The 27500-nt window shown below is 34.4% G+C and overlaps 1 protein-coding gene across 1 annotated transcript in view; it reads left to right on the top strand.

Moving 5' to 3' along the window:
- Window positions 1–24022, top strand: part of fry (Protein furry) — a gene marked incomplete in the record, with an annotated part of 171930 nt that extends 147908 nt beyond the window's left edge. Inside the window, 29 exon segments of the mRNA XM_070116952.1 lie at window positions 1–155; window positions 1042–1193; window positions 1775–1924; window positions 2273–2519; window positions 2793–2892; window positions 3315–3425; window positions 3607–3770; window positions 4052–4272; window positions 4891–5051; window positions 5211–5345; window positions 5635–5775; window positions 6155–6277; window positions 6786–6953; window positions 7362–7502; window positions 7804–7954; window positions 8264–8421; window positions 8986–9120; window positions 9551–9625; window positions 13878–13898; window positions 15857–16042; window positions 16337–16677; window positions 16829–17033; window positions 17224–17328; window positions 17504–17653; window positions 18228–18416; window positions 18640–18774; window positions 19036–19212; window positions 21382–21538; window positions 21771–24022. The exon segment at window positions 1–155 is cut by the window's left edge and continues 81 nt beyond it. Coding sequence (XP_069973053.1) covers window positions 1–155; window positions 1042–1193; window positions 1775–1924; window positions 2273–2519; window positions 2793–2892; window positions 3315–3425; window positions 3607–3770; window positions 4052–4272; window positions 4891–5051; window positions 5211–5345; window positions 5635–5775; window positions 6155–6277; window positions 6786–6953; window positions 7362–7502; window positions 7804–7954; window positions 8264–8421; window positions 8986–9120; window positions 9551–9625; window positions 13878–13898; window positions 15857–16042; window positions 16337–16677; window positions 16829–17033; window positions 17224–17328; window positions 17504–17653; window positions 18228–18416; window positions 18640–18774; window positions 19036–19212; window positions 21382–21538; window positions 21771–21931 — 4515 coding nt within the window.
- Between the last annotated feature and the right edge of the window lie 3478 nt (window positions 24023–27500).

Here is a 27500-nt window from a genome sequence, read left to right as displayed (position 1 = left end):
GTAGGGGGAAACGTTATCTCTGGCACAGAGGATGCAAGTGAGCGGTATGAGCCACCTCAGCCACACCCTTTGCCAATGCCTGAATATGGGGGTTATTTTGCTCCACTGACGGAATATTTACCCGACAGCTCGCAGCCAATCACTGCATTTCACAGGTAAAGAGGGGTGAGCAATAGTAGTTTTAGGACTTGGGATGTGAAATATTAGTGTTTTTAAGTTATTATTACAGTATTATGATTATTATTATAATTATTATTATTGTTATTGTTGTCTGTAGAATTATTATCAAGGGGATCATTGCAAAACTTTTCAAAAAACCCATTATGTGTATATCTCTTTGTAGAAATTTTATTTTTTTCTGGTACTTGATATTTAAAGCCAAGTGGAGGAAGCCAATATCAAGTCTAAAAAGAGAGATATTGTCTGTAGTTTTACTGTTTAGAGTTGTATAAAGGACTGTACTATTCCTGTTTGCACTGTCACATTGCCTTTTATTTGATAAAAAATATATTCTAGGTTAATCTTTAAATGATAGATATTTTTTTCTTGTAAACTGTTACAGTAGAGTAAGATGTTTTTGTCATTCTCCTAACCCATCACAATTATTTTTGATACACCTAAAATTTTTTTAAGTCATCCACTTGTAGAAAGACCCTAAATTGTAATTGATAAAGATTTCCTGTAATTGTTTGAAGAAACTACCTTAATTTTACCATTACTATGGTTTGTTTCTTCACTAAATGTTGTATTGAAATATCACAATCTGTAAACAGTAGTAACAGTGTGTTCAGATCTTGACTCTTTCATTGAGTAGTAAATATTGTCTTATTGTTTCCAACCTTAGAAGTATCTCTCTAATTTGCAGTTTTTTTTTCTTTGTTTTCTTTTACTTCTTTTTCTTTGGCTATGTTTTCATCTTTAACTACTTCCTCATTTTCATCTTTGACTCCTTCCTCATCTTCTTCATCTTGATTACTTCCTCTTCTTCTTTTCTACTTGCCGTTTTGATTAATTCTGTTTTTTACGTGGAATTCTTTTCAGATGTAATTTGGCAGTGATGCTGATTTGTGATGTGATTGTAGCTGGCATTGATGTTGACTGCCACAGTGTTGACTGGTCCATCCATGTGCCCCTTATGTTACACATTATCACGCTTGGTTTGGACCACTCTAGGCCGTTAGTTCATCAGCATTGTAAGTGCAGAATGTCTTTCATCTGTTTTTTCTCCTTTTTTCTTTTCTTTTCTTTTCTTTTCTTTTTCTTTTTTAGTAAGTATTGCAAGATATAGCTATTACCATCAAAGTAGGTTTATGAAATTGTACTCATTTTTTTATTCTCTCTATCTCTTTTATTGTGGTATGTATCTTGCTAGTATAGATGTATTTTCTCCTAATTAACAGCCTCCCTGTTTTAGCTATATTATAGTTTGTCCAATATTAAACTATAATAATGTGTAAAGTTTATATATAAAAAAAATTATATTTTTCTTCTAAGTATGAAGAGATTTTGTAAATTTCTGTGTATGCAAGCATGATGATTAATACCTATTTGAAAAGATAAGTAGCAGTTTATTTAGAGATGTTTGTTGTATTCATAATAATTTGTTGTGATCATGTATTCTGCATTATTTTTGAAAGTGTTGGAGATGAACAATTTCCTTTCCCTAAAAGGTATAGTTTTTTATGTTTTGTACCAAAAATAATTTGCAATGATCAAATATTGTTTCTTAATACAAAGAATGATCATTATTCAAGGATATTTTTTCCCCCCACAGGTAAGATTTTGCTCGTCCATCTTTTGACTGTCGTAGCAGACCACCGAGATCATCTTGGTGTGGCACGTGTCCTCCTCAACAACAAGACAACACAGTTAGGCTATGGACTTATTCCTAATAATATCTTTACACATAACAAAAACTTCACAGGTAAGTTGTGATATGTTATATTGTAATGATTTAATATAGATTAGGATAGTTGAGGTATTTATGCTTTTTAGATAATCTTTATTAACATTTTTTGTATGCTGCATAAAAAGTAAAAGGAGGTCTTAAATTGTCCAGATTTTTCTCTTGCTTTTCATATGTGGCAAAATATTATTAGAACTGACATCTGCAAAATCATTAAATAATTAGATTAACATTGTCAAATTCTTATATTTTTTATACTAGCCAGAGCAGAAAACCATGATTTGAAATCCTAAACAGTTAGATGATTCATACATATTCATCAAAGATTTTGCTACAAAAAATTACATACTCTTTCTCCTAAAACAGAGGAACCACCTACCGACCCCACCCCACCTATTGTGGCTGCCCCCCCTGGTTTCGAGAATCCCCCTGACAACATGAGTGACGGAGGTGCACCAGTTGGACCTGTGGATGACCACACAACTCCAGTCATCATAACATCAGATGACAATGCTGACACAGTATCTGGCTCATCTGCCGTGGGAGTTGATAGTGTTCCCCAGGATGACTTGCAGTATAGCATCATGGCTCTTATTGATTTCATTGCCTCAAGGTAAATGTTTTTTCAGCTTCATAACATTTTTTGTACTATGATTATTTGTAAATCTGTGTGTGTGTGTGTGTGTGTGTGTGTGTGTGTGTGTGTGTGTGTGTGTGTGTGTGTGTGTGTGTGTGTGTGTGTGTGTGTGTGTGTGTGTGTGTGTGTGTATGTGTGTGTGTGTGTGTGTGTGTGTGTGTGTGTGTGTGTGTATTAATGTATTTATCATGTCATTGAGAAACTTGAGTGTAAAAGACTTGTTTTTCCACTTTCTTCTTGGCCATGCAGCAAGAATCAGCCACTTTGGACTTACGAAGACATCACATCCAAGCAGTTCTCGATAAAGAGTGCTGATCAGTTGACCAACTATGTCAGACATGTTGTTACAGTAAGTGCAGAGAAGTGTGTAAAAGACATCAGTAAAAATGAAATAAGTTGTTGGTAAAACATGTATAAGCAGTATGCATAGGATAATGATAATGAAGTATCCGCAAATAAAAACTCATATAAGAGTTTAAGTAACCTAATGAGATTCATATCCCAAAAAATGGAGATTGGAACAGTGGAACATACAAGTGCTAAGGTTATATTTTTTTATTGAATAGAATGATTTAGATTAAAGATCTGTAATGACATTTAGACATTGCATGTAAAGTTTAGAAGATTTAAGTTGTTGAGATACATATACTGATCATTTTATGGAAATGTGCCACAAATACAGATTCAGTACTGATACTTGAAATTTTGTATAAGTGTTCAATAAATTTGGCAGTTTATTTTTAGTTACTGATGTTTTATGCTTTCTTTAAGGTGTTCAACAACTCCCTTCCTCACACACACATAGAGGAGAGATGGGCCCAAAGAGCTCTTCATTTAGCTCTTTCCTGTTCCTCCAGACATTATGCTGGACGCTCTCTGCAAGTAAGGCAATAATTTTTTTTTCTATATTCTTTCTCTATATTGTCCTATTTCTTGTATCAGTTTAATGTTTTCTTTAACAAACTCCTAAAGTAAATAGTTTTATAATACAATTTCATTTTGAGAGAGAATTTTTGTTCTCTTGACAATCTATGAATGCTCATCTTTCTGAACATTTCAACAGGTATTTAGGTCGCTACACGTATCCATGTCATCGCGCATGTTGAGTGACCTGCTGGGACGTCTGGTGGAGACTGTTGCTGAGCAAGGGGAGGATATGCAAGGATATGTTACTGAACTTATGCTTACACTGGAGTCTGCTGTTGATGCTTTAGACTCTGATTTTAGGTTAGTGAAGAAACAATTTTTTTGTCTTGTACTAGCAAAATTAAGTAATGATGATTAGATATGATATACTTTTTTTTTTTTTTTTTTGTACTGTAAGATTATATTAGGGATATTGTATTGCGGAAAAAAAGAGAGTATTGGTCAAAAGTTTCAGATACGGTGATGACAGCGAGGTGTTTATGTGACAGCTGTTGTTGAATTCCTAATGTGTTGTGAGTCATAGGGTTGATATGAGGATAATTAGTATGAAATATTATTTATATTTTCTTCTCTTCCCAAAGACCTATTGAATTTGTGCGTGAGCTGTTCAAGTCAACGCCTAATCTGAACAATAAGGAGAGAAAAGGACCTCTTGGTTATGGCATGATGGGTCACTTCTATGGTACAGGATACCCACCTCCTTCAGCCCCTCTCTCTCCAGGGGGGCACATTCGCTCTACTTCGTATTCAATTTCCTATGGTAGAGGAAAACCAATGGCGTCTCCTACTGCAGATATTAAAGGTTTGTCTGCATTCATTATAATTGTTTTCCTGCCTTGGTAAAAAGGGCTTGTATTTTGGTCACACTTTTTTTTTTTTTTTTTAATTTCTCTTCATTTATTTTGTTGAAGGTGAAGATTGACAGACGCAGAGGCGATGTAGTTATGAAAGAAGTTATTAAGCTTCATTGAAAAAGTCTATGGATATAAATAACTAATACAGATTAGGAATAGTAGCATTTAATACATGTCATTTACCATTTCATCACAGTATTTTTATGTTTAAAAATAAGATGATAATAAAGAGAAAAAAAATCCTGCATTAGTAATGCTTGTTAATTGACTTGTGAGTTTTTACTTGGAGCAAACATATTTTTTTCCTTTTTTAAAGTTATCCTAGGATTAAAAGCATGTTTAACCCTGTTTTGACAGGGCCTGATTTCTTTGTGATGTAATATTACACAACAGCTAGACTTTGTGGCTCTACCTGTGTACTGCTGGTCCACCCATTGTGAGTCATGATGCATTTACACATCATAGGCTGTTACATCATAATAGCTATAGCCGTCAACATCATCGAGGGGTTAAAAGAGTTTTCTCCAATGAACATCAATTAACATACTGTACCTTTCTTCCTCCAGTGCAACCAGAGATGAGAGGTAGAAGTGGCACAGATGTAGACAGTCGCATGAGACAACAACAGCAACAGCAGCTCCAGCAGTCCAGTAATTTGTCTCGATCACGTTCTGCCCAGTCTCTTAAGCAGCTAGCAGATCAGAGTTCAGCAGATGATAAGATGACTGTAAGTACTGAATGCATATGATTTATAAGTAGGGTATATGTGTGTGTCTTTGTCTGTCTTTGTGTCTATGTCTGTCTTCTGTCAATGGCTACCTCTGTGAGTCTGTGTCTATGTTTATATTTTCCTCTGTCTCATCTGATGCATTTTTCTGAATTTCAGGTTCTTGCACAGTTGTTTTGGATTGCTGTGTCTATGCTGGAGTCAGACTACGAATATGAATTTATTTTAGCCATGAGACTCCTCGACAAGGTGCTTACACGTCTGCCACTGGACCGCCCAGACTGCAGGGATAAGGTAACATGTCTGAGAATTTGAGGGTCTTATCTTGGTGTTTATCTCCCTTTTTTTCTTCTTCTTCTTCTTTATCTTTTTTATCTTGATTTCATCAAAGTCAAGATCAGTTAACCATTTTCTGTGTAAAATTGCGGTCTTAGTAGCTTTTTTTTTTTTTTTTTTTTTTTTTTTTTTTTTTTTTTTTTAGAAACTGGGCATTCTAATTCATGTTGTCAGTCATTTCACAGTCATTTTCTTTTTAACTTCACATCAGTTATCTGTTTAAGATATACTTTGTATATATCCATAGGTGGAAAAGTTGCAGCAGCAGTTGAAGTGGAAAGAGTTTCCTGGTGTTCACGCTCTCCTTCTGAAGGGATGTACGTCAGCTACCACATATGAACCAACAATTACGCTCCTTACGCGATTTACACAACTGACAGATCTGCAGGTTCGCATTTCTTGTGTACCAAGTTAATAAGTAGGGCTAGAAGGATGATGATGTATGTTAAATTTCATGTGTCATGCCAGCTCTTTCATTTCATTTTCATTTTGGATCCTCAAACTTGAGTTTTGAGTGGTTTTCTACTTCTGACAGTGTTCATTTTATTTTTTTACTTTTACAGATTTAGTGTACTTATGCAATCATACAAATAAGGATCAGTCTTTATGATGCAAACTCAAATAGGAAAGAAAGTCAAATTAGTATTTGTATATCACAAGATACTTTTTGTGTATAGGGTAATTATTGCTTTGCTCACTCACTTTGGTTCTCTTTAACTTTTTAAGTATTATATATTGAGTATCCCCCAAATTTTGAATCTTTGCAGGTTGTTGATCCAACACAGAACCGTTCCTTTGCCATAAATGTCATTGCGATGTTGCCATATATGTTGCAAAATTATGAGGATGCAAATGCACTTTGTATCCAGTCAGCTGAAAATATTGCACAGGTAAGTTTTTTTTCTTCTTCTTCTTCTTCTTCTTCTTTTCTTAGTTTTTATTTTGTTTTTTCTCTCTTTTTTGTATCCTGTTTTATATATAATATTTCTAGATATTATTTTTATTTCCATTTGTTGCATAACATTAATTAGATTAATGATGTTCCAAATATACAGTAGGACTTATATATAGTTGCAAACATAAATGCAGTCTTTGTTGACTATATCTATTAGGAACAAACATTACATGCAAAGTAAAAGACAGATATTATGAATTCTTCCTGGATGGCTATTAATTTTTCAGTTTTTTTTTTTTTTTCTTTCTTTCTTTCTTTCTTTCTTTTTCTTTACCTCATTCTTTTTTGTTTAGTTATGTGATACTTAAAACCATGAAACTATAGTGAATCCTGATCAAATTCTTTATTAAACATGACAAGCCAAACATTTCCTTGATAGTCCTGTATGGTATGTTCCTTATTTGTCTTAGTGGAATAGCATTAATTCTTATTCCCTATTCCAGGTATGCAACAAGAAAGGTAAACAATTGGAAAACCTAGCAACAGTCATGACACTGTACAGTCGCCGCAACTTCAGCAAAGAAAGTTTCCAGTGGACAAAATGTGTCGTCAAATACCTACATGACTCATATGCCAGCCTCTCGCTTAGCCTGATGGCGTTTTTGGTGGAGGTGAGAGTTCAATTTATTTCTGTTGTCTTTTTTCAGAGAGGAGGAGAGATATTTTTCCATTAAATTTACATATTTCAAAAACATAGAATGATATATGCATTAGGCAAGTATTTTACACCTGATAGCCTTAAGAAAAAAAAAAAAAAAATCTGAATAACCAGCTGTAGATAAAGAAGTTGATAGAACCCCTCATTTCATTCTCTGCCAATTAGGATTTTTTTTTATCCACTATGGGCCGTGAAAGTTAACAATATTTCTTCTATTATGTATTTTCTTTCAATTTTTATACTTAAGGTATAGTTTTCTTTCTTTTTTACTCATAGTGTAGATGATTATGTTAACAGTCTTTTAGAGATTTTTTTTGTACAAGGACAGACTCACAGTTAAAACCCCTTACACATATTTCAGGTGTTGGAAAAAGGACCAGCAAGTGTGCAAAATCCCATTCTCAATATTCTGCACTGCATGCTCCATTACATTGACATTAATACAGCAGCTGCCCAACTAGTCAATGGGGATCTATTGAGGGTCATTGCTAAATACATTGAGGTAAGTTGTGGTGACCGATGAGAAATAGCTGAAATGTGTTGAATATGGGGTGATCCTTAGGATGGGAGAAGGGAGAATGGTTATATTTGAAATATGGTAAATTCCTCTCTGGACAAGTACATGCATGCGCACGTGTGCTTACGTACACACACACACACACACACACACACACACACACACACACACACACACACACACACACACACACACACACACACACACACACACACACACACACACACACACACACACACACACACACACACATACACACATAATATTTCTTTAACCCTTTTCACAGGGATCTCACTGGAAAGAAGCCCTCAGGATCTTGAAGATGGCTGTGACACGCTCATCATCCCTTGTCGTTCCTCCTGCCTCCTCTCATACACATTATTGGGATCACCATGTCTTTGCTGATATTGAATCTCATTTCAAGAAGGAATTGCCTGGTGAGATAGGTTTACTTAATTATTTTTTATTTATTTATTTATTTATTTATTTATTAGATTGATTTGTGATTTACTTGTATTATGATTTTGCTTCTCTTCCTCTTTCTCTTCCTCCTCCTACTCCTCTCCTCTCCTCTGTTTTCTTTTTCTCTTCATTGTCTACTCTTCCTCCTTTTCTCCTCCTCCTTCTCCTTATTCTTTTTCTTAAACTTTGCCTTTCTTTTCCCTATCTCCATTTTATTTAGAAGTTATTAAATCTTTTCCTTGTCGTCACATCACATTCTAAAAAAGAAAGACATTGAATTACAGGTCGCACAATGGAGTTCACATTCGACGTAAGCCAGACCCCTGTCATCGGTCGACGTTATCTCAAGGGCTCTGGGATGGTGGTCCTCCCTGGCCAAATCAGCGCTGGGTCATCTACTGTCAGTTCTGCAACAAGTGACAGCTTGCAGGATAGGGAACAGGTAAAGGTTTTTGCCTTAAAGATATGTTTAATGAGATTTTTTTTTTTATTTATGTAATATTTGAAGGTATTTTTATCTGTTTGCGAATATGAAATATTGCTAAAGGGTTACTGGTTCCCACCTTTTATCATTATTAGAGGCATAGATTATTTACCATTTTCTTTTTTGTGAATTGGGGGATGTAATTGACATCTTTTAATATGAATACTGAAATTACCATCATGATGGTACCATTCATTTTGCATGTCTTTAGAGAAAGTTCAGTTGATAGCAGTCATTCCATTCACAGGACATAAAGGGATCTCTATTTTGGAATGTCTTTTTCTTAATAAACTTTCTGTAGATTTCAGGGTATTTTTCTGTATATTTTCTTGAATATGGCCATAGTTCAAGTTAAGGGTCCTTTTTTGTTATTCTATTTTTGCTTTGATATTGAGAATTACAATAACATGAATATTTCTGTTATTGTTTTGCAATTTTTATGTCACATCTTTCAGTGAAATAGATTTTTGAAATAATCAGATACTGCAAACAATAGAAATTTCAACAAATTTCTTTCTCCAGGAACGATCCGTAAGTGACAGCGCAGGTGCAATGGGTATTGACCGAGCTGAAACTTCATCTCCACGTCGCAGTCTCTCCCTCTCAGCAGCAGACACCAACAACCTGGCGGGTTGGAAACGACCATGGTTGTCACAGGTTTGCAATCCACTGACAGTTGTTTTATAGTTTGTAATCATTTCATGAGGAGAGTGATTTCTTAGCAGTTTCAGAATGAGTTTTATGGTATATTAGTGATAGAATTTTGATGATTATCCCAATGTTCTTTATTTGTTCAGAGGAAGAATATATATTTGTTATGAAGGATGAGTTAACAATTCTTTGAAAATATTTTTTTCCAAGGATAATATCCATATTTATAGCATGTTGAATGTTGAAAACAGGAAAAAGTTAATGTGAAACAAAACATCTTATCATTAGAATAAGATCGTTATAATTGTTATATATTTTAAACATGATCTATATCTCCTGCTTGATGAGATGAAATCAAAAGTTTAAAAACCTTGCATTTGAGAGTGAAAGTTGATAGAATGAGATGAATTAAATATATGTACATATAAAATTTCAGGCACGTGTAAGAGAGTGCTTAGTGAACCTCCTGAACACTTGTGGCCAGCGTGTGGGTCTCCCCAAGTCTCCGTCGGTACGTAGTCCTGGTTGTGGTTGACTGTGATGCCAAACGGTTCAGTTTGGCTCTTATGTGATACATATGATTTATTTTGAAACATTCTAGGAATTGTTTGACAAACATTTTTTCTTTCTTTTTTTTACCTTTTTGTTGGAAATCCAGTATCCTCAAGTTGTGTTTTGATAGTATCATTTGAATGGTACATTTATGGTTGATATTCGTTGTAAGTATTAGATTTATAATTGCTGTAGATTTTCAGAATTAATTACATTCAGGATATTTTCAACAGAGATTGGCAATTGATATATTGAAAGGACTGATAAATGGTCATTTCAAATAGTAAAGTAATTCTTGGTTCTTTCTTGTTTGTTTTTTCATTTGAAGTTAAAATATTACACAGAGTATTTAACAAACATATAAAAGATACACTGTACTAGTTTTCTTTATGTTTACATCATTTTAATTTCAGTTTGTGCAACAGTTCATCTGTAGCGCCTTTGTTACTTTTTTTGTTTTCTGACATTATTTAGGCCTTTCAGTTTCTGTTGTTGTTGTTTTTCATGTCATGGCATGTAAAAAATGTTCCTATATTTTTCCCATGGTTTTGTATAGCTGTAAAAATTTTACATACTAATTAATATGTATTTTTAAAAAGATATTAGATTGCATGTCATTTAACATTTTATTAACCCTTGTTTTACTAAAATTCCCAAAGTGCTTGCTTTTTTCCTTTATTGTTATTATTATTTATGAAACTATTTTTTCTTGGTACATTACAATCTTTTTAACATTCAAATTGAATATATGCATTTCACATTCACATGTATACTTACACAAATACAAACACACACAGACTCACATTTGAACACAGAACACCATACCCACAAGCATGGACACATACATACCTTCAAACACACATGCACGCACACATCCCCTCACACACACGCACACGCACGCACACACACACACACACACACACACACACACACACACACACACACGCACGCACATACACCAAAGCACACACACACACACACACACACACACACACACACACACACACACACACACACACACACACACACACATACACATCCCCTCACACCCACACACCCACACACACACACACACACACACACACACACACACACACACACACACACACACACACACACACACACACACACACACACACACACACACACACACACACACACACACACACACACACACACACACACACACACACACACACACACACACACACACACACACACACACACACACACACACACACACATATCCCCCCACACACACAGATATACACATTTGCCATTTAATTTTGTCAAGAGATACAAATATTTATTTATACATTTTGTAAATAAAACATAATCATGATAATAATCATAACTATCAGGAGTTACTTTCAATCTCAAGTAATTCATGTCAAGAAGAAATTCTTCATTTCCTACAAAAAAGACAATTTTAATGAGTAAATCACTGATAGATACTATGGAAGAAATGACATAATGGAGTTGCTTGACAGTAACCTTATAATGTGAAAAGTCTTACATGCAACTTTGCCAATCATAAAAAGAAGTATGGAAGTGCATAAGAATCTACGTATTCCTACATCCATATTTTGAATATATAAAGTTCGTAGTCATCTTGAGGTTACTGGAATTTTCAAGAAGATTCTATACTTGTTATATATAAGTTCTATATTTTTGTTCATCAATGTTTTAATCATTCCTCAGACCCTGCATAGATTTGAGATGATAGTGTAGTGCTTGCTTGGAAATGAATTACGTGGAGAATACGCTGAACTATCTTGTTATCAGCTTATGTAATGAGTTCAGCCAGATATTTAAGGGCTAGATTCATTTGTCATTATATATGGCCATAAATGATAACAAAAGTTATATATTTATTTTCTTTCAATGAATAGGTTTACTAATAACAGGGAATAATCACCTACTCTTTTTCAATGTATTATATATATATGTATATATTTATATACTGATCACATATATTCATTGTAAACATATAATACAATAGTTGTATCTAATACATAAAGTTGCAACATTTACAGATATATTATACAATGAAATAAGACTTCCAGAACAGCATGTTAAGTTCTTAATTGTTTCAGGCTGTATGGGTTTCTGTACTAACTCAGCATGAGACTTCTAAAGTAGGTAGTTTCTAATATTTATCCACATTAGTATCTAGCATGGCAAGCTTTCTGTGTCTCCTGTAGACACTGTCATGCTAATGCTAAGTAGTTCTTTGGATCTTATGCCACATATCCCAAAAGAACGAAAGTGTCACCTTGGAAAAGCTCTTGCCTAAATATAATTTTTTTTCCTGAATTAATGATTTCTTAAAACATCATGTTGTTTTGAAAAATGCAGAGCACAAGATGTGACATTTTTTATTATTTATTGTGTTTCAAATGTAAGTAATGACAGTCGTCCTAGTATCGTTCCACACAAATTTGTTGACTGTGTTTAGCATGGATGAAATGATTATGTTTGGCAATTCCATGTAAAGTAAGAAAGATTCTTTATGTTTAAAGTTAACTTTCTGAAATAAATTTGCTTTTTCATGTTTTATGCAATAACAAGTCACAATTTTGATAAAGCTCAAAATTTTCCAAATTTTCAAAAACCAGTTGCAGTCTTTATAAGTAAAATTTATTTGTTCTTTGTTTTGATATATTGCACATCATAGAGAAACGTTTGTCTCAAACACCAAACTGTGTGTGGGAAATGTGGTAGATTCAATGTCTCTTTCAGTATATCATCTGCTTGAAGATTTAACAGCAATTAATGCATTTTTTCTCTTTCTTGTTACAAATATGATGCCACTGTTTTTTGCAGAAAAAGGGGCATGCTTTCATTCAACAATTGTTACACCAGCACTTGGAGTTTGTAAATATGTGCGAGCTAACCTCTGTTTACGGAAATTAAATCAATGCATTAAGTAAAAGATAATATGGAAGTTAAATCAGATAATTTTGGAAGTCAGTCTTGAAAATGTGATTCATATATGGATAAACAGCTCTATGTCTAGGTTCTGCTCTCTGACACCAATATCTGTCCACAGAAAATCTTTGCACTTGATGATTTCAATAATTATGCGTGTAGATTTCCATACTACACCATTTACATATTCACAATACATATATTTAAAAACCTTTACACATTTGGTTGTACATTAACAGACTCAACTGAAAAGACATGACAAAGCAGGCATATTCACAGAGTTATGTGCTATTGAACACATACATGTCTAAATGCGCAGTTCTAGACACTCGCATCTAGGCATATACACACAAGCACACATACACATACAAGCACTCATTTATGTATAAACACGCATTACATATACTAGCACTTAAATACACACAAGTACATGTACACATACATGCACTTGCATACACACTAGTGCTTTTGTATATGCAAGACTTCACACACCTACAAGTATGCACATGGAAACCAGTGGACTTGCATATAGACAAATGCCCACTCTCCCTCTCTTCTCTCTCATATCTCTCTCCCTCTCTCTCTCCCTCCCTCTCCCTCTCTCCCTCTCTCCCTTCCACTCCCCCTCCCCACCTCTCACACTTTTTTACATATAGGTATGAATTGTAAAAAAAATACTCTGTAAATTTTCTGTATCAGTTATATATATATATAAATCCATGGATGAACACATTTTTCCATATTATGATATTAAATCTTTTAATGAAATCAAATAGAGGTTTTAACATGGGATAAATGTTTCATATATAAGGAATAATGATGTTAAAAAAAAAAAAGCTGGAAAAAGAGGCTGATCATGATAATTGTACATTTTAGCATGAAATAGACCTTTGAGAAATTGTTGATCTAGTAGATGAGTAAGTAAGAAAATAGGTAGCTGCCTAATTATTTATTGTAGCTTCAATGGAGTTTTTTTAATCAGAGAGCTAAGAGAGTACATTTTCTTTTCTTACTATAAGCTTATTCTTATTGAAAGTAGTGTCACTGATATATGGTGCACAAAGAGAAGTCACATGTTTTTGAGAAGTGGATTACACAAGTGGGAAGAAAATGTATTTGAATAGCTGTCTGGTTTCCAATGCCCTTCTCCTTCCATACAACAAAAGAAAAAAAGAGAAAAAAAAAGAAAGTAAGTCTTGTGGGGAATGGCATGGCTTGGAAATTAACCTCGTCTCTCGTGTCTCTCTTCGTTCCATGGTTGTTCTGGTAATGGTGTGCAGCAGGATGGCAACATCAGTAAGGTAATTGTCTCTCATGAACCAGGAATATATATTGGCACTAAATTTACTAATAACAACATCACTTTTGATTAGCAAGGCATAATGTCTGGATTAAAAAGGATATGCACTTTCTCTTTAGTAAGGCATATGTCTGGTGTAGGTAAAGGTATAAATGAGATTGGAAAACCTCATAGCGTAGGCAATTCAGTCTCATTTATGCCACTATCTACTATTGTCATAATGAACTCTGTGCATATGTCTGGATTTTTAAAAATGCACTCTCTCTCTATTATGGATAAACATAGATGTATGCTCTAGATATGAAGATCTAAATGGCATTTTTACTCTATGGAGGGAAGATAGAAATTAAAAGAAACCTAGGTGTATTTATGTTTTTTCCACCTCCCAGCAGTTTATATTGCACCTTTCTGTACTTGATGTAAACTAATTCCCATCAAGATAAGGTTTTATAGTGATATTGTAGTATACCAATTTTTTGTGTCATTTCATAATGTTTTCAGATTCTGTTGATATTTTATTCTAAAGTTTATGGTTGTTTTCTAAATTATAACTCCAAGGGATGAGCTTCCCAGTACAGTATATATCCTTGGTTCGAAATTAATGGAAGTGGACTACAGTGAATTGGCATATTGATTCCACTTAAATTATACGTATTACTAATGTTTCAGCTTGTTACATTCCCTTTATTTTCTTGCCTAATATACTGTAGACATTTCAAGACCTTAGAAACTTACCAAATGAGGATTCCTTTGAATGTTTATAAGCTCAATTTGATCCATAGAAATTAGACAAGAAAAAAAAAGACAAATTAAAGATAAAAATATGAGTAGACTAGAAAGAAAAGAAAAAAAACTTTTGATTTCTTGTTTGCTTGTAGTTATTCTTGAGTGCCAGACTGACGTACCTTGTTGCTTGCACTTGCTTTTAAAAATGCTTTGGGCTGCCCGTTTGCTTGTTGCGGCTTGAGGAACTGTTGTTGCATGCTTTTGAGAGCTTTTGTTTTTGTTTTGTTTTTAAGCATGAAGGAAAAAGCACCTTTTGTTTTTAGTTTTACTTGCATGATTTTGTATGTGGGTTGCATATGTAGTGAGGTATGCATCTTGTTTTTATTCATTATAGTAGATTTGCATGGAAACATTTAGTATTCAAATCTTACATTGTGATACTATAGCAATAAGTATGATGGTCCCAGCAAAATTATTATTATTATTATTCAGTAGATTTCAAGAACTTGACATATATCATTGCAATATTGATAGATATTTACTATAAGAATATATTTTTTGAAATATTATTGTAGGATATTTTTAAGGTGAAGAATGTATTTCTAAGCTAGATTAATTTATTAGTCATAATGATAAAAGAGATATGATAGAAATATTCAAATTTAAACCATGCCCGTGTTTGCCTGTTTGTGAGTGTGTGTTTGTGTGTTTGTTTTAGTGTAAGCTGGACATGTGTGTGTGTGTGTGTGTGTGTGTGTGTGTGTGTGTGTGTGTGTGTGTGTGTGTGTGTGTGTGTGTGTGTGTGTGTGTGTGTGTGTGTGTGTGTGTGTGTGTGTGTGTGTGTGTACGCACATGCCCAAGAGTATATGTATGTATTTGGTAATTAGTGTGATTGTTTATATGTGTGTGTGACTGAGATTCTACTATAACTAATCATAACTTGCCTCCCATATTAAAAACTGCATGATCCAAACTAGGAAAAAGTTGTCGCATGTTATGTTGTAAGCTTTTGTAATACTAATTTTGTTACGTTATAGCACTAGCTGTCCCTTCTGGAATATTCATATCTTACATCACAAGACTTCTAAATGGTCAGCTGATATTAAATGTGTTAACCATACGCACCTTACACCAACTGGTAGTGCAAACACCTTATGTTCCATTTCACGCTTAATCTACTTGCTGTCGTCCTAATATTAGCATAGTAATAGCGTCTCTCCACCCCTAATCTAGGTGATATTCAGTCAAAGCTCCGAGCTAGAGAGACAATCGTCAATGGCCTCATCGACCGAAGAAGTGTCAGTCGCCCCAGGGGACACAACAAACGACCGCACGGCTGATGACATGACTTCGTCCGAGAAGCAGTTCGCAGTCTTCAAGGACTTTGATTTCCTTGAATACGAGCTGGAGAGTCAGGGGGTGAGTGGTGAATTCTTGAGTTTAAGATATTGTCTCCTTTGTTCTCGTTACCCTTTATTTAATTTTTATGTTTTAGGGGCTTCCTTTCTTCCAGATAGTTGTACCTAAAGTTTCAGTTTTTTTTGTTTTGTTTTTTTGAGTTTAGGGAATCATCATTATTATTATTATCAAATTGATGGTTACTTTGTGATCTGCTTAGTATTAACCCTTGTTAATTGTTTGATTGAATGCCATATATAACATTTTCTGTTTGGCATGCATAATTCCATATATCTCTACATTCCCCAAATTTAGGAAGAAAGTGTGGACAACTTCAACTTGTGGGGTGTGCGTCGTCGCTCCCCAAACAATCTTGGGGATGGTGAGCCTTCCAGCCACATTGATGACGCACAGAGTTCAGAGATGACCCCATCGCACGTCAAGAAGCCAACCCCCCCTGCTGACCATGAGTGGTGGGAAGAAGAGGGTTCCGTATCACCTGTAGATGATCCTGCCATGGGCCCCAGTGAGCGGTCAGCAGAACCCTTGATCCACCATGCTCAGCCTGCTGCAGCTCCTCATACCACCATAGCACCCAAGCTAACCCTTGATACCATTGCTGCACGCAGACCTGCCTCACCCACATCCATGTCTGAGTGAGTAAGGGAGTGGGTGCTAAAAGGATATAGAGTGGCTTGAATCCCCCTTAGCTGTAATGAGTTCATTTCATTATCTTAGAATGATTTATGTTGCACCATGATATACTGTGTCACCCAAAGTCAAAGCTTTCTACTTCTCATCTTTCAGTCACAGTGAAAGCAGTGATGGTGATCTAGGTGACATGACTCCTTGCAATGCATCTCCTAGTATTGCTGCCATGCTTTTCCGCCCAATCCGACAGCCCAATGATTTAGAGGATGCCTGGCGTGCCCACCTGTTGTCTCTCATGGCAGCTGATGCCCCCATTCCACATCCCACCAGGACCTGTACACTCTACAACACTGTATTTTCTGTGAGTTGTTAGTCTATTGTGTATGCATTATTTTAAGCTAATTAGAAATTACATTCTAAAATAAAAGTAGAAACACCTTATTTTCATTTGTCAGAGGATAGACCACTGTGGAAAAATAGGTGTTTGTAAGATGGCATTTCAGTTAGGTCCGTAGTGGCTAGATACATAATTATGTGCTGATCGTCAACAGGAATGCGTTGTTAAGTTTACTGAGCTAGTGAGTGAGAGCAGCCACTACCTGGGAGAGAATGGTGAGATGATTCCACTTGCTGCTTCCTTCTTGCATCATATGGAGGTTTGTGCTTTTCTTTCTTTCTCATTTTTGACCATTCATTCAAGTTTTTGACAGTCATAGGCATGCTATCAAATCTTCACATAATTTCTTGTGAAACGGACCAATAGATGATGAATGATTAGAAGAATGCATCATCATATGATATTTATCCAGCAGTTCTCACCACTTTTTTCAGACCGTTGGATATCTAGCACCTCTAGCATACGTGTATGTAGACGCTACCTTATTGGGAAGTACACAGCTGATGCAGCGATTTAGGTCAACATTCATCGCTCTCCACGAACACCTTGACACATACCTAGACAAGAGGGAGAGTGCCATTGTTGTGAGTTTCAATTTTTTATATATTTGTTGTCTTCTGTTGTGTGATTTTGTTGATAATAAAGAATAATATATTGACCATGTGCCCTCAATGAGGATGGCATGATGTAATAGCCTATGACTTGTAAATGTGTCATGACTCACAAAAGATGGGCCGGCATTACACAGCTTAGGCCTATCTACAAAGTCTAGACTATTGCATAATATATTACATTGCAAATAAATCAGGCCCCATCACCATAGGTATACAAAACATAAATGAACAGAAATTACTTTTTTTTTACAATGTCATAATGTATAGATGATGATAGAGTAAGGAAATTTAGTAGTTATTTTGATGCAGTCAGATTAGTATATCAAAAGGCAATCACATGGCAGTGCAGTTAGAAGATATTAATGTTTTATTTACACCTTCCATATATAAGTACAGATTCAGTCCACAAACTCTTTCATATTGTAGTTTATCAAGTGGAAATTGCATGCACGTATACACAAACAAACCACAATACTTTTTATAAATCATTTTGTAATAATCTGAAGCGTTGATCAGTTGATTTACACCTTCCTTATACCTCCAGTGTCTCGATGGTATTAAGTCGACGCTCAAGCTCCAGAATCTTGGTGAGAGTTTACCAGAACTGTGTGCAGACGAACAGCACATTGACCTGTGTCGCTGTTTGTACAAGCTGCACTTCCAGCTCTCTCTTCTCTATGACACATATGCCAAGTTTATTGTAGCAATGCTACATGCTGCCAGAAACAGCCAGGTGAGATTGGTTGACCTTCAGCATTTCAACTGATAATTGACGTTGAAGAAATACAAGATAGGTCCAAAGATTTGTGCAAGAATATGATCACATGACATAGCCAGTCTCTCTCTCACCCACACACAATCACATATATTTTCTAATAATTTGTGTTATTGTACATACTAACAAACAAAGTACTCATATTCTATATCACACACACACACTACTTCTTTTAACTCAGGCTAGTGATCATAGCGTGGAGCTGAGTGCACTGCAGGGAAAACTCATGGCTGCAGCAGAGCAGATCGATGCCACCCCCCCAACTACCCCCACTCGCAGCTCACACTCCTTGCCACCAGAAAGAGAATTGCCTGAGGTGAGAAAAGACTAAGGGTTTATCAATGCATAATGAGCCTGAGGGTGTGTGTATGATTTATGATTAGTAAATTGTATAAATATATATGCTATTGAGGGTACCTTGTATTCTTATTTTTAAAAATTCCTTGGATGGTCTAAACCTTTTCCTCTGTTTTGAAGTTGTCTCCAATTATCCAGTTTCGCTTCACATTTCAATATGTCTGTCTTTGATTCCTGGATATTTTAATATTCCCTTTAACTGCCTGCTTTTCATTTCAAGGGAGAGGAGGGAGAATGTGAGAGTGTTGGAGGAGAGGAGAGTGAAGGAGGAAGCGCATGCGAGAGCAGTATCAGTCGTGCAGAAGGAGGTTCCCCTGTCAGTTCCTCATCCTTGGGATCCCAGTCTCTGGAGCTTCCAGTTGCCCCCCCAGGTTCTCGACCAGAAGCAGAACGACAGGTGCGTTAAATGATGGATTGTTTGAATGAAAAGGGTTACAGGTATGTTACTGAATATACAGATTGTCACAAGCTTTTAACTCTTTTGATTTGGATGACATGACCATTTCTCATTTTAAAAATTTGGTTTGAGGGGCATGTAATGTGAAAATGCCATCATGGGAAAATCTGGCCTGGGTGAAGCAGTCTCACTGTCATGAGCATTTCAGCTGAAGGCTGGGGTGACAGAAAAGATTAACCACAAATGCACAAACCTCTTGGAGGGTGATTAGCCTCATTTGGTGTTTAGAAAGGGGCTTTTGCATTACTCCCATCAAGAAATGAGTGTGGAATGTAATGATATGTGCCAGCTCCATTGAGGATCCTATTTCCATCCTCATCATGGAAATGGCAAGTTCTTTTACAGAAAATTGAAATGATATAAATAACTTTTTTCTTTCTTTCTTTTTTATTTCCCTTGCCCTAAGTCATGGACTACCAAGAGTGATGATATTGAGTTTATGCAAAAAAAAACAGTCTATTGCCATCTAGATAAAGCATATCAAAAGACAAATGTGGACATTGGAAAATGGCAAAAAAGCTAAAATGCGTATGATAAAAAGAGAAAATAACATTGCAAAGGTGAGGCATAGAGTCTTGTTACTGTACACAAGTTTTTGCATACAAGCCACGCACCCGTCAGTGCGTGAGCATAAGCCTAATACCCGTGATATTGCAGTGAAGCAACTGGATCCAATGGGTTAATTTACCCTTTTATATCTGGACCGCTGCAATACTGGATTTCTCATTTCCTTCTATATTTATAAAATTAGTTGAAAAACATGTTTCAGACCCAAACATTTATAGCAGTTTATTGGAAAATACATTTTTAGGAGCAGATATGAGAAAATCCCCCAAAGCATGAAAGACAATGGAGGCAAAACCGTGACTCTTTTGCTCCTACCTTAAGTATACAGTTCTGGATAGAAAAGATTAACTCTTTGAGTGGGCTCTTTGAAATGATGTGCTGTCCGCTAAGTGGACGCTCATCCTTGCACATTTAAAGTGTTTATATTTTTGTGAATTTACATGTCACTTGAAATTACACCATAAACTCTGTATAAGGCTAATCATAGGATGTTTATGACAATGACTAGAGGAATCAGTGCTATAGATATACCAAAAGCAAGATGTGTCTACAATTTTATATATATTCAGACCTTTAGACCTTAGATCTTTTGGAATACACTCTGAAGCACAAAATCCTCTACTAAGGAATAATACTGCAAAATGCAAAAAGATATGAACACTGTATATTCGTAACTGACAGTCCTAAAATTACTCTAAGACTTCCTGCAATCGTGAAGATTCTAGCTTAAGAAAATTGTATTAATAACTGATTTGCATTACACAGTTTCTTTATGCATACGGCCATAAGAGTCAGAACTGCTGCTTCTATCTCCTCCCTAGCTCCCTCACCCATGATCACCAGCAAGAAAACATTTGGCCACAAGAGATACTAGCAATGGTTGTATCCAAGGCTAAGGATGAATATCACATACATCTGCCCTCTTTTAAGTGTATGACCTATAAGCGCACAAAATTTCAGCCAATGAGGTCATCAGATGTGTGAAAAAATAATTGTTTTTAGAAAATTACAATTTATATCGAATGTAAATTTTGCTTTCTATTTATGCTGTATTGCTCAAGTAGAAAAAAACAATTTGAGGGTATTACAAGTTTCTGACAAGTATTATCACAATTATAAATGGAAAGGACCATTTTTTAGGCCCAGCTTTGCCAAAGCATGTATATCTTTTCTTTTCCATACAAAGGGTTAATATAATGAGTGATAGGTATATCAGTCTGACTTTTGTAAGTTTATATAATAAATAGATAAATAAATAAATGAATATAAAAAAAATCTTTCTTTCTTTATTTTTCTTTTTTCTCTCTCTCTCTCTCTCTCTCTCTCTCTCTCTCTCTCTCTCTCTCTCTCTCTCTCTCTCTCTCTCTCTCTCTCTCTCTCTCTCTCTCTCTCTCTCTCTCTCTCTATCTCTCTCTCTGTTTTGTTTGGCAAAGGTGCACAAATTCAATCCTTTATAGTTAAAAAATATATATATACTCTTTGTAGTTTCTATTAATCATATTTTTTCTTCAGTAAATAATATTTCCATATTCTTCCCCACAGCTCTTGCAGCTTGTTGCAGACCAACGATGGGTTGATGCATTGCAGTTTGTACGTCAACACCGAGCTTTGTGGCTGCGAGAAGTGTCTGCTCACACCAATGAAGACATAACAATCATCTTAAATACCTATTGCGCCTATCATGCTGATAAAAAACCTGGTAATTGAGATGGAAGATTTTTGTTGGCTTTTCATACTTATTCTTCTTCTTTTTCTTTTGCCTCAGACAATTCTTACGTTTTTAGTAAATGTGCTCTTTCATACATTTTTAGTAAATGTGTTGTTTCATATGTTTTTAGTAAATGTTTTGTTTTATATTATGTAGTTATGTATCTGCCATTTACCTTTTTTTTTTCTTTTAGAAATTATTACATTTTATTTTTTCTTTCCAGGAATGATTGCTGTTTGTGGCACAGAAACAGAACTTCTAGAAACAAGCTCTCGCCTAACAGAAGCAAATATGTCTGCATTGTCTGCATTAAGAGCAATTGAACAGACCCCCAAACAATCAAGGGATAGCCTCGAGTCTGTCATACGTAAAACGGAATGCTGAAGATGGGTACACAGACAGATATATCATCTCTTAACTGTTTTAGAAAATGCCATGTATGTGTGTATGCATTGATTCCAGCTCCAGTGAATGAGCTAATATCAGTTGATAGAATACATAAAAAAAACAAATGTGTATTAAATTGCACTGTTTGCCATGATTAATTGGTAAACAGTGTAATAAAATGACAGTGATTACCAGTGACTAAGCTTAGGTGTGGCTAATTTTATGTTGATGCTTTAAAAGAAAACCAAGTGGATAATGTAAACAGTTCTAGATAAATTCATATGATATCTGTCTAAAAGAATGTGTATCACAAAGAGAGAGAAAAAAAGGAAATCTACATTTAAATATCAAACTTGCTCTTAAGTAATAGTCCTTACTTAAATGGCGAATAGATGTGTTATTTTCTTAAGCAAGCTGTTTCTTCTCACAGATATAAACAAATGAATATAACTTGAAGTGTCACGCGTTTCTTTATATTTCTATCTTATTTTTTATTTTTTATTTTATAATTATTATTATTCATTTATTTTCTTTTTTTAACTTGTGTGTGCTGAAAAATTGTACATGTTCATTAGCATATCCAAAATATGAAAAAAATCATGTGAAAATGCTAGCTGTATGTAAGACAATTATTAAATGTTCCATGACAGATATTAATGGATATACCCAGCTTGATATGTATATCTGCTTCACTGTTTAGTGACTCCCTTTATGAATAATAAATTGGAAGAACAATTAATTAACTAATTGTGCAAGCATTCCAATGATTATGTTATTTACATTTAGACAGTGTTACACTCCGCTAACCTTTTGGTCATGCTATGGAGAACATTATGTTACACCTTAATACTAATACTATGTTATATGTTACCAGTACCAAGTTTATGTAACATGTAAACACACTGAGTGCAAGATATCGCGCTGATATTAGCACATTTCCAAAAAATGCACAAATTGTAGGTACTGCTGAGTTACTACATTATCATTTGAATCTCATTATTGCATCAGCTTTTTGTGGGATCAATGTGCAAAATGTCAAGTGTTATTGTAAGCCTTTCGACTGATCTGTTCAACACAAAAGATGTCAAGTACCAAGGTATATAATACACTCTTCCAGTGAATGACATTTAGACAATTAGAAATAAATTATCCAAACTGATAGTCAAAATAAGGTAAAGACATTATTCATACAAATAGTGTATGTGGCTTTATGAAATAGATAAATAAATAAATTACATTATATATATTATATATATATATTATATCTATATATATATAGATATATATATATATATATTTCAAAGTTATAGGTTCTGATTTTTTATTTATTATAGAAACTTTAACCAGTACTTCTGTCAACTTCTGCAATTAAAATTCGCACCAAATATGCATCAGTATGAATTTCATTTGATTTTAACCCATAAAGGGTCAGATCTTGTACACCACACAAACTCCCTGTTTCAAAGAAGAAAATAATGATGATCAATTTGACATGTATCCTTTCAATTCTCCTGCACTGCGTGGAAACAACCTTTTCAGTGGCTGCATATTTATATATTTTCCTTTTGTTATTGTCTTTTTGTTTATTATAGGGACTGAGAATTGCAGGTCTATAGATTGGCTGTCATCCGATTCATGGAAAGTGTGAATTACTAACATAAGACACTTTCTGGTCAAAGGACACCTTAATAAGTCAGAGCATTCACTGTATCATAGCTCTACATAGCTGATCATTAAATGCCGTTCTGTGCTACATAGATCTAGTTCTTTGACCCTTTATTGGGTTAATGCATTTAACTATTATTTTTTTAAATGTTTACTATCTATCATTGTGTTATGTGCTGTGGAAAATTATACAAAACATATTAGGTTGTTTACACATTATCAGAAGCATGTACCTGGAAAACATTTAAAAAGTAACACATTATGAGAAGAATGTACCTGGAAAAATTAAATAACTTCTCAGAAAAGGTAGCCATATTATAATAATGATTAGGCATATTGAGATTTTGTGAGGTAAAGGTGAACCAAGGAGGCATTAATAATATAAATTATGTGTATGCCAAATATAAAACTTGTGAATCAGAATTTCTTTTCATTATCTTTTTAAAATGGAGTTTCATTCAGCATTAACAGGTCCCCCCTGTAATGAGAATGAGAGAGAGAGACAGAGACAGAGACAGAGACAGAGACAAAGACAGAGACAGAGAGACAGAGACAGAGAGGAGATAACTTTATATAAATATATATCTCTGAAGAATGCTAATGCAGAAGTTTTAAAGCAAAATGTAACAGCCATCAGTGATGACATACGCTGTTACCATATGTTGCAAAGCACTACCAAACCTCTGAGTCATCTGAAAGTAAAGTAGAAAAAAATGTACTGTTTATCACAATTATATCCATAATAAATGTTACAAGTTGTTAATATTTTGCAAAAGGAAATTGGCAAAATACATGCTTATTTTATATTTGAATTTAAAAAATTAAATAAATACCTATGAAAGAATGTACTACTTGCATTTGATAGTCATGCTTTCAAGTCCTAGTATTTACCTGAAGTAAGATTTCAGGTTCTCAAAGGATTCTTCCATAACAGGCCCTGTATTGACATGGTTGTTATATCTTTCCTTCAATAGATTTGTCAGAATTCTAATCAAAGTCATAAGGAAAGATTCCAAAAGGATAATCACTGTCCCTTTTTAAAAAGTTTATTAAAAAACTTTTTTTAAAAAGACAAAGTATAGAATACAAACAACAGAAAAGCCAAATACTTTTAAAATCATACACTTTCAAAATCACTAAACACACTGACATTTCCATTTCCTGTTATACATACCAAGAAAAAGGTGGTCTTCATTACCATTTCCGAGCATTTCTGTTTATGGTTGTTTAAAACTAGAACCTGAATAAAATATATGGGATGTATAGATATCAAACGATTTTAAGGATTTTCACTTTATATTCAAGTATATATAAACATAAGTTATGAAAGTTGAAAAAATTGTATGTACACAAGACCTAAAATAACAGCATTATTACCTCTGCCAAGGTAATGTTTATGGAAACGTTGGTTATTTGACTTGTTTGTTTGCTGGTTAGTTGGTTATCAGGATAACTCAAAAGGTTAAGAACATATATTCATGAAAATTTTTACCAGAGGTGTGGCTTAGCCAAACTTAGATGCCATTAAATTTTGGTGATCCGGATCCAAGAATTTTGTGTATTTATTTGTTGCTTAGCAGGATAACTCAAAAAGTTAAGAACAAATTCTGTCAATTGTGTCTTGGCCCAATATTGATGTATATTCGGTTCAGGATCCAGATCTTGAGAAGGATAACTCAAAAAGTTATGAACGGATTCTTTATAGTAAGAAAATAACCAAAATGTTGATATTTAATTTGTATGGTTGATGCACTGCACACCCTAGCGATGCCGTTAAAACGATACTGCAATAGTGTAGCTAAAGCAATACTGATACCAATACAAAAGTATCGATCGAAACGTATCGCCAATACATGTATTGCGATAGTGCCCACCTCTGCTAAAGTATAGGTAAAATTTCAACTAGGCTCCAGTAGGCAAATAACATGTGGAAACGACAAAGCGAAAGAATGTACGGACATGACTGCAAATGAATATTAATGAAAATATCATAGTTTTTTTGTTTTTTTTTTTAATACCCACGCATAACCGATCGCGACAATTTTGGTATCTATGAATTCCTCTTACTTTCTGCTCCAAATACATCGAAATTATGCCGCTTTGACCACCCACCCCACCACCTTCTCACCCACAAACTATGGCTCCGATTGCAAGAGAGAGACATGCATGGTTCCAGGGAAATTACGGGGTAAATTACATATAATAACATATATATAATCATATGCAGGAGGCTGTGCACCTTGAAATTCCCCATTGGGCGGCTGTTGCTCCAACCCCCGCCCAAGTTAACAAAGAATCCTTCTTCGGGTGGAATTGCTGTTGTCTCTTCGAACCGCCAGTTTCAAAACTTCCATCCGAAACAAGATTCGAAACTGGCAACCCTGAGTGATGAATTTGGGCATTTCAGTCTGTGCGAATTTCAACAGAAGACATGCAGACAGGGGGGAGACAAACATACTGTTAGAGATGTATGGTATATAATGTATGTACAGCGCCTATTTAGAGCTATTTAAAAAGTACAGTTTTACATGTGCTATTGTTTGTTATTTACGTATTTATAAAGAAAGGAAGGAAGAACAAGACAACACGAGAACAACTTTCGCTGTAGAAACAAAACAATGAAAAGGTTTCGGCATTTCGTGCTTCCTTGTTCTTCCCATCGTTATTTTACTACAATTTGTTCAGCATATATCATCTATCTATCTATCTATCTATCTATCTATCTATCTATCTATCTATCTATCTATCTATATATATATATATATATATATATATATATATATATATATATATATATATATATATATATATATATATATGGATATATGTACGTATGTATGCATATATATACATGTATGTATCTATGCATTTGCACACACACTCACACCACTATATATATATGTGTGTGTGTGTGTGTGTGTGTGTGTGTGTGTGTGTGTGTACATACATATATTCATGTTTATATATATACATTATGTATATGAAATTTCTACTTTTTGTAGTTAAGAATTGTGAGGATTGTATGCTTACTTAATCCGAATATAGATTACGAATATAACCTAAATGTTATTAACACAATTTACCGTGAAAGACAAAGTCGCACAATAGTTACTGTTAATTAGCATCAAGTTAACTAATTCAAGTTAATGACATGCATATCTTCTTATAATCATCATGAACAATTCACATACATGAGCTTGGAATTTTGTTTTAAAAAGTGGTTACTGTTCTTATCGTGATTTTTTCATTATCATTATTATCATTATCATTATCATCACCATCATCTCTATCGATACTATCATCATCATCATTATCACAGTTATCATTATCATTATTATCACCATCATCATCATTATCATTACTATTAATAGTATTAGTAATAGTATTATCACTTAATTTTCTTTCTCATCATCATCATCATCATCAATATTGATATTACTATCATCATCAATCGTCATCAATAATCATCATCATCATTATTGTGTTATTATCACCGCCATCATTAGGCTACCATTTTCGCAACAATCATCGTTACAGTCATCATCAGCGTATTTTAGGTCCATTTTCCTGTTAAATAACACCTCATTGGCATCGATGATAGTGTTCGTGTCGCAAAATATCGGTGAACGTTAAGACAGAAAAATACGTAAATTTTATAGAGGTATTTAAGATACGATGAATTGGAATAAAGTAAAATAAAATACGTAAATAATTCAAACAAAACGAAATGCATAGCATGAATATATAGAGCAAAACAAAATGAAATACCTAGATAGAAAAACAAAATTCAGTAGAGAAATCAATATAATAAAAGCAAAATAAAACAGATAAATAAAAACGTAAATGTTACCCAAATACACTTCTTTCAGCAGCCTTGTAGCAGGGCCTTCCTCAACCAGTG

Source organism: Penaeus vannamei, chromosome 39 (genome assembly GCF_042767895.1).
Source record: "Penaeus vannamei isolate JL-2024 chromosome 39, ASM4276789v1, whole genome shotgun sequence".
Taxonomy (NCBI): domain Eukaryota; kingdom Metazoa; phylum Arthropoda; class Malacostraca; order Decapoda; family Penaeidae; genus Penaeus; species Penaeus vannamei.
The sequence above is the reverse complement of the archived record's forward strand: the minus strand, read 5'-3'. Positions and strand labels throughout refer to the sequence as shown.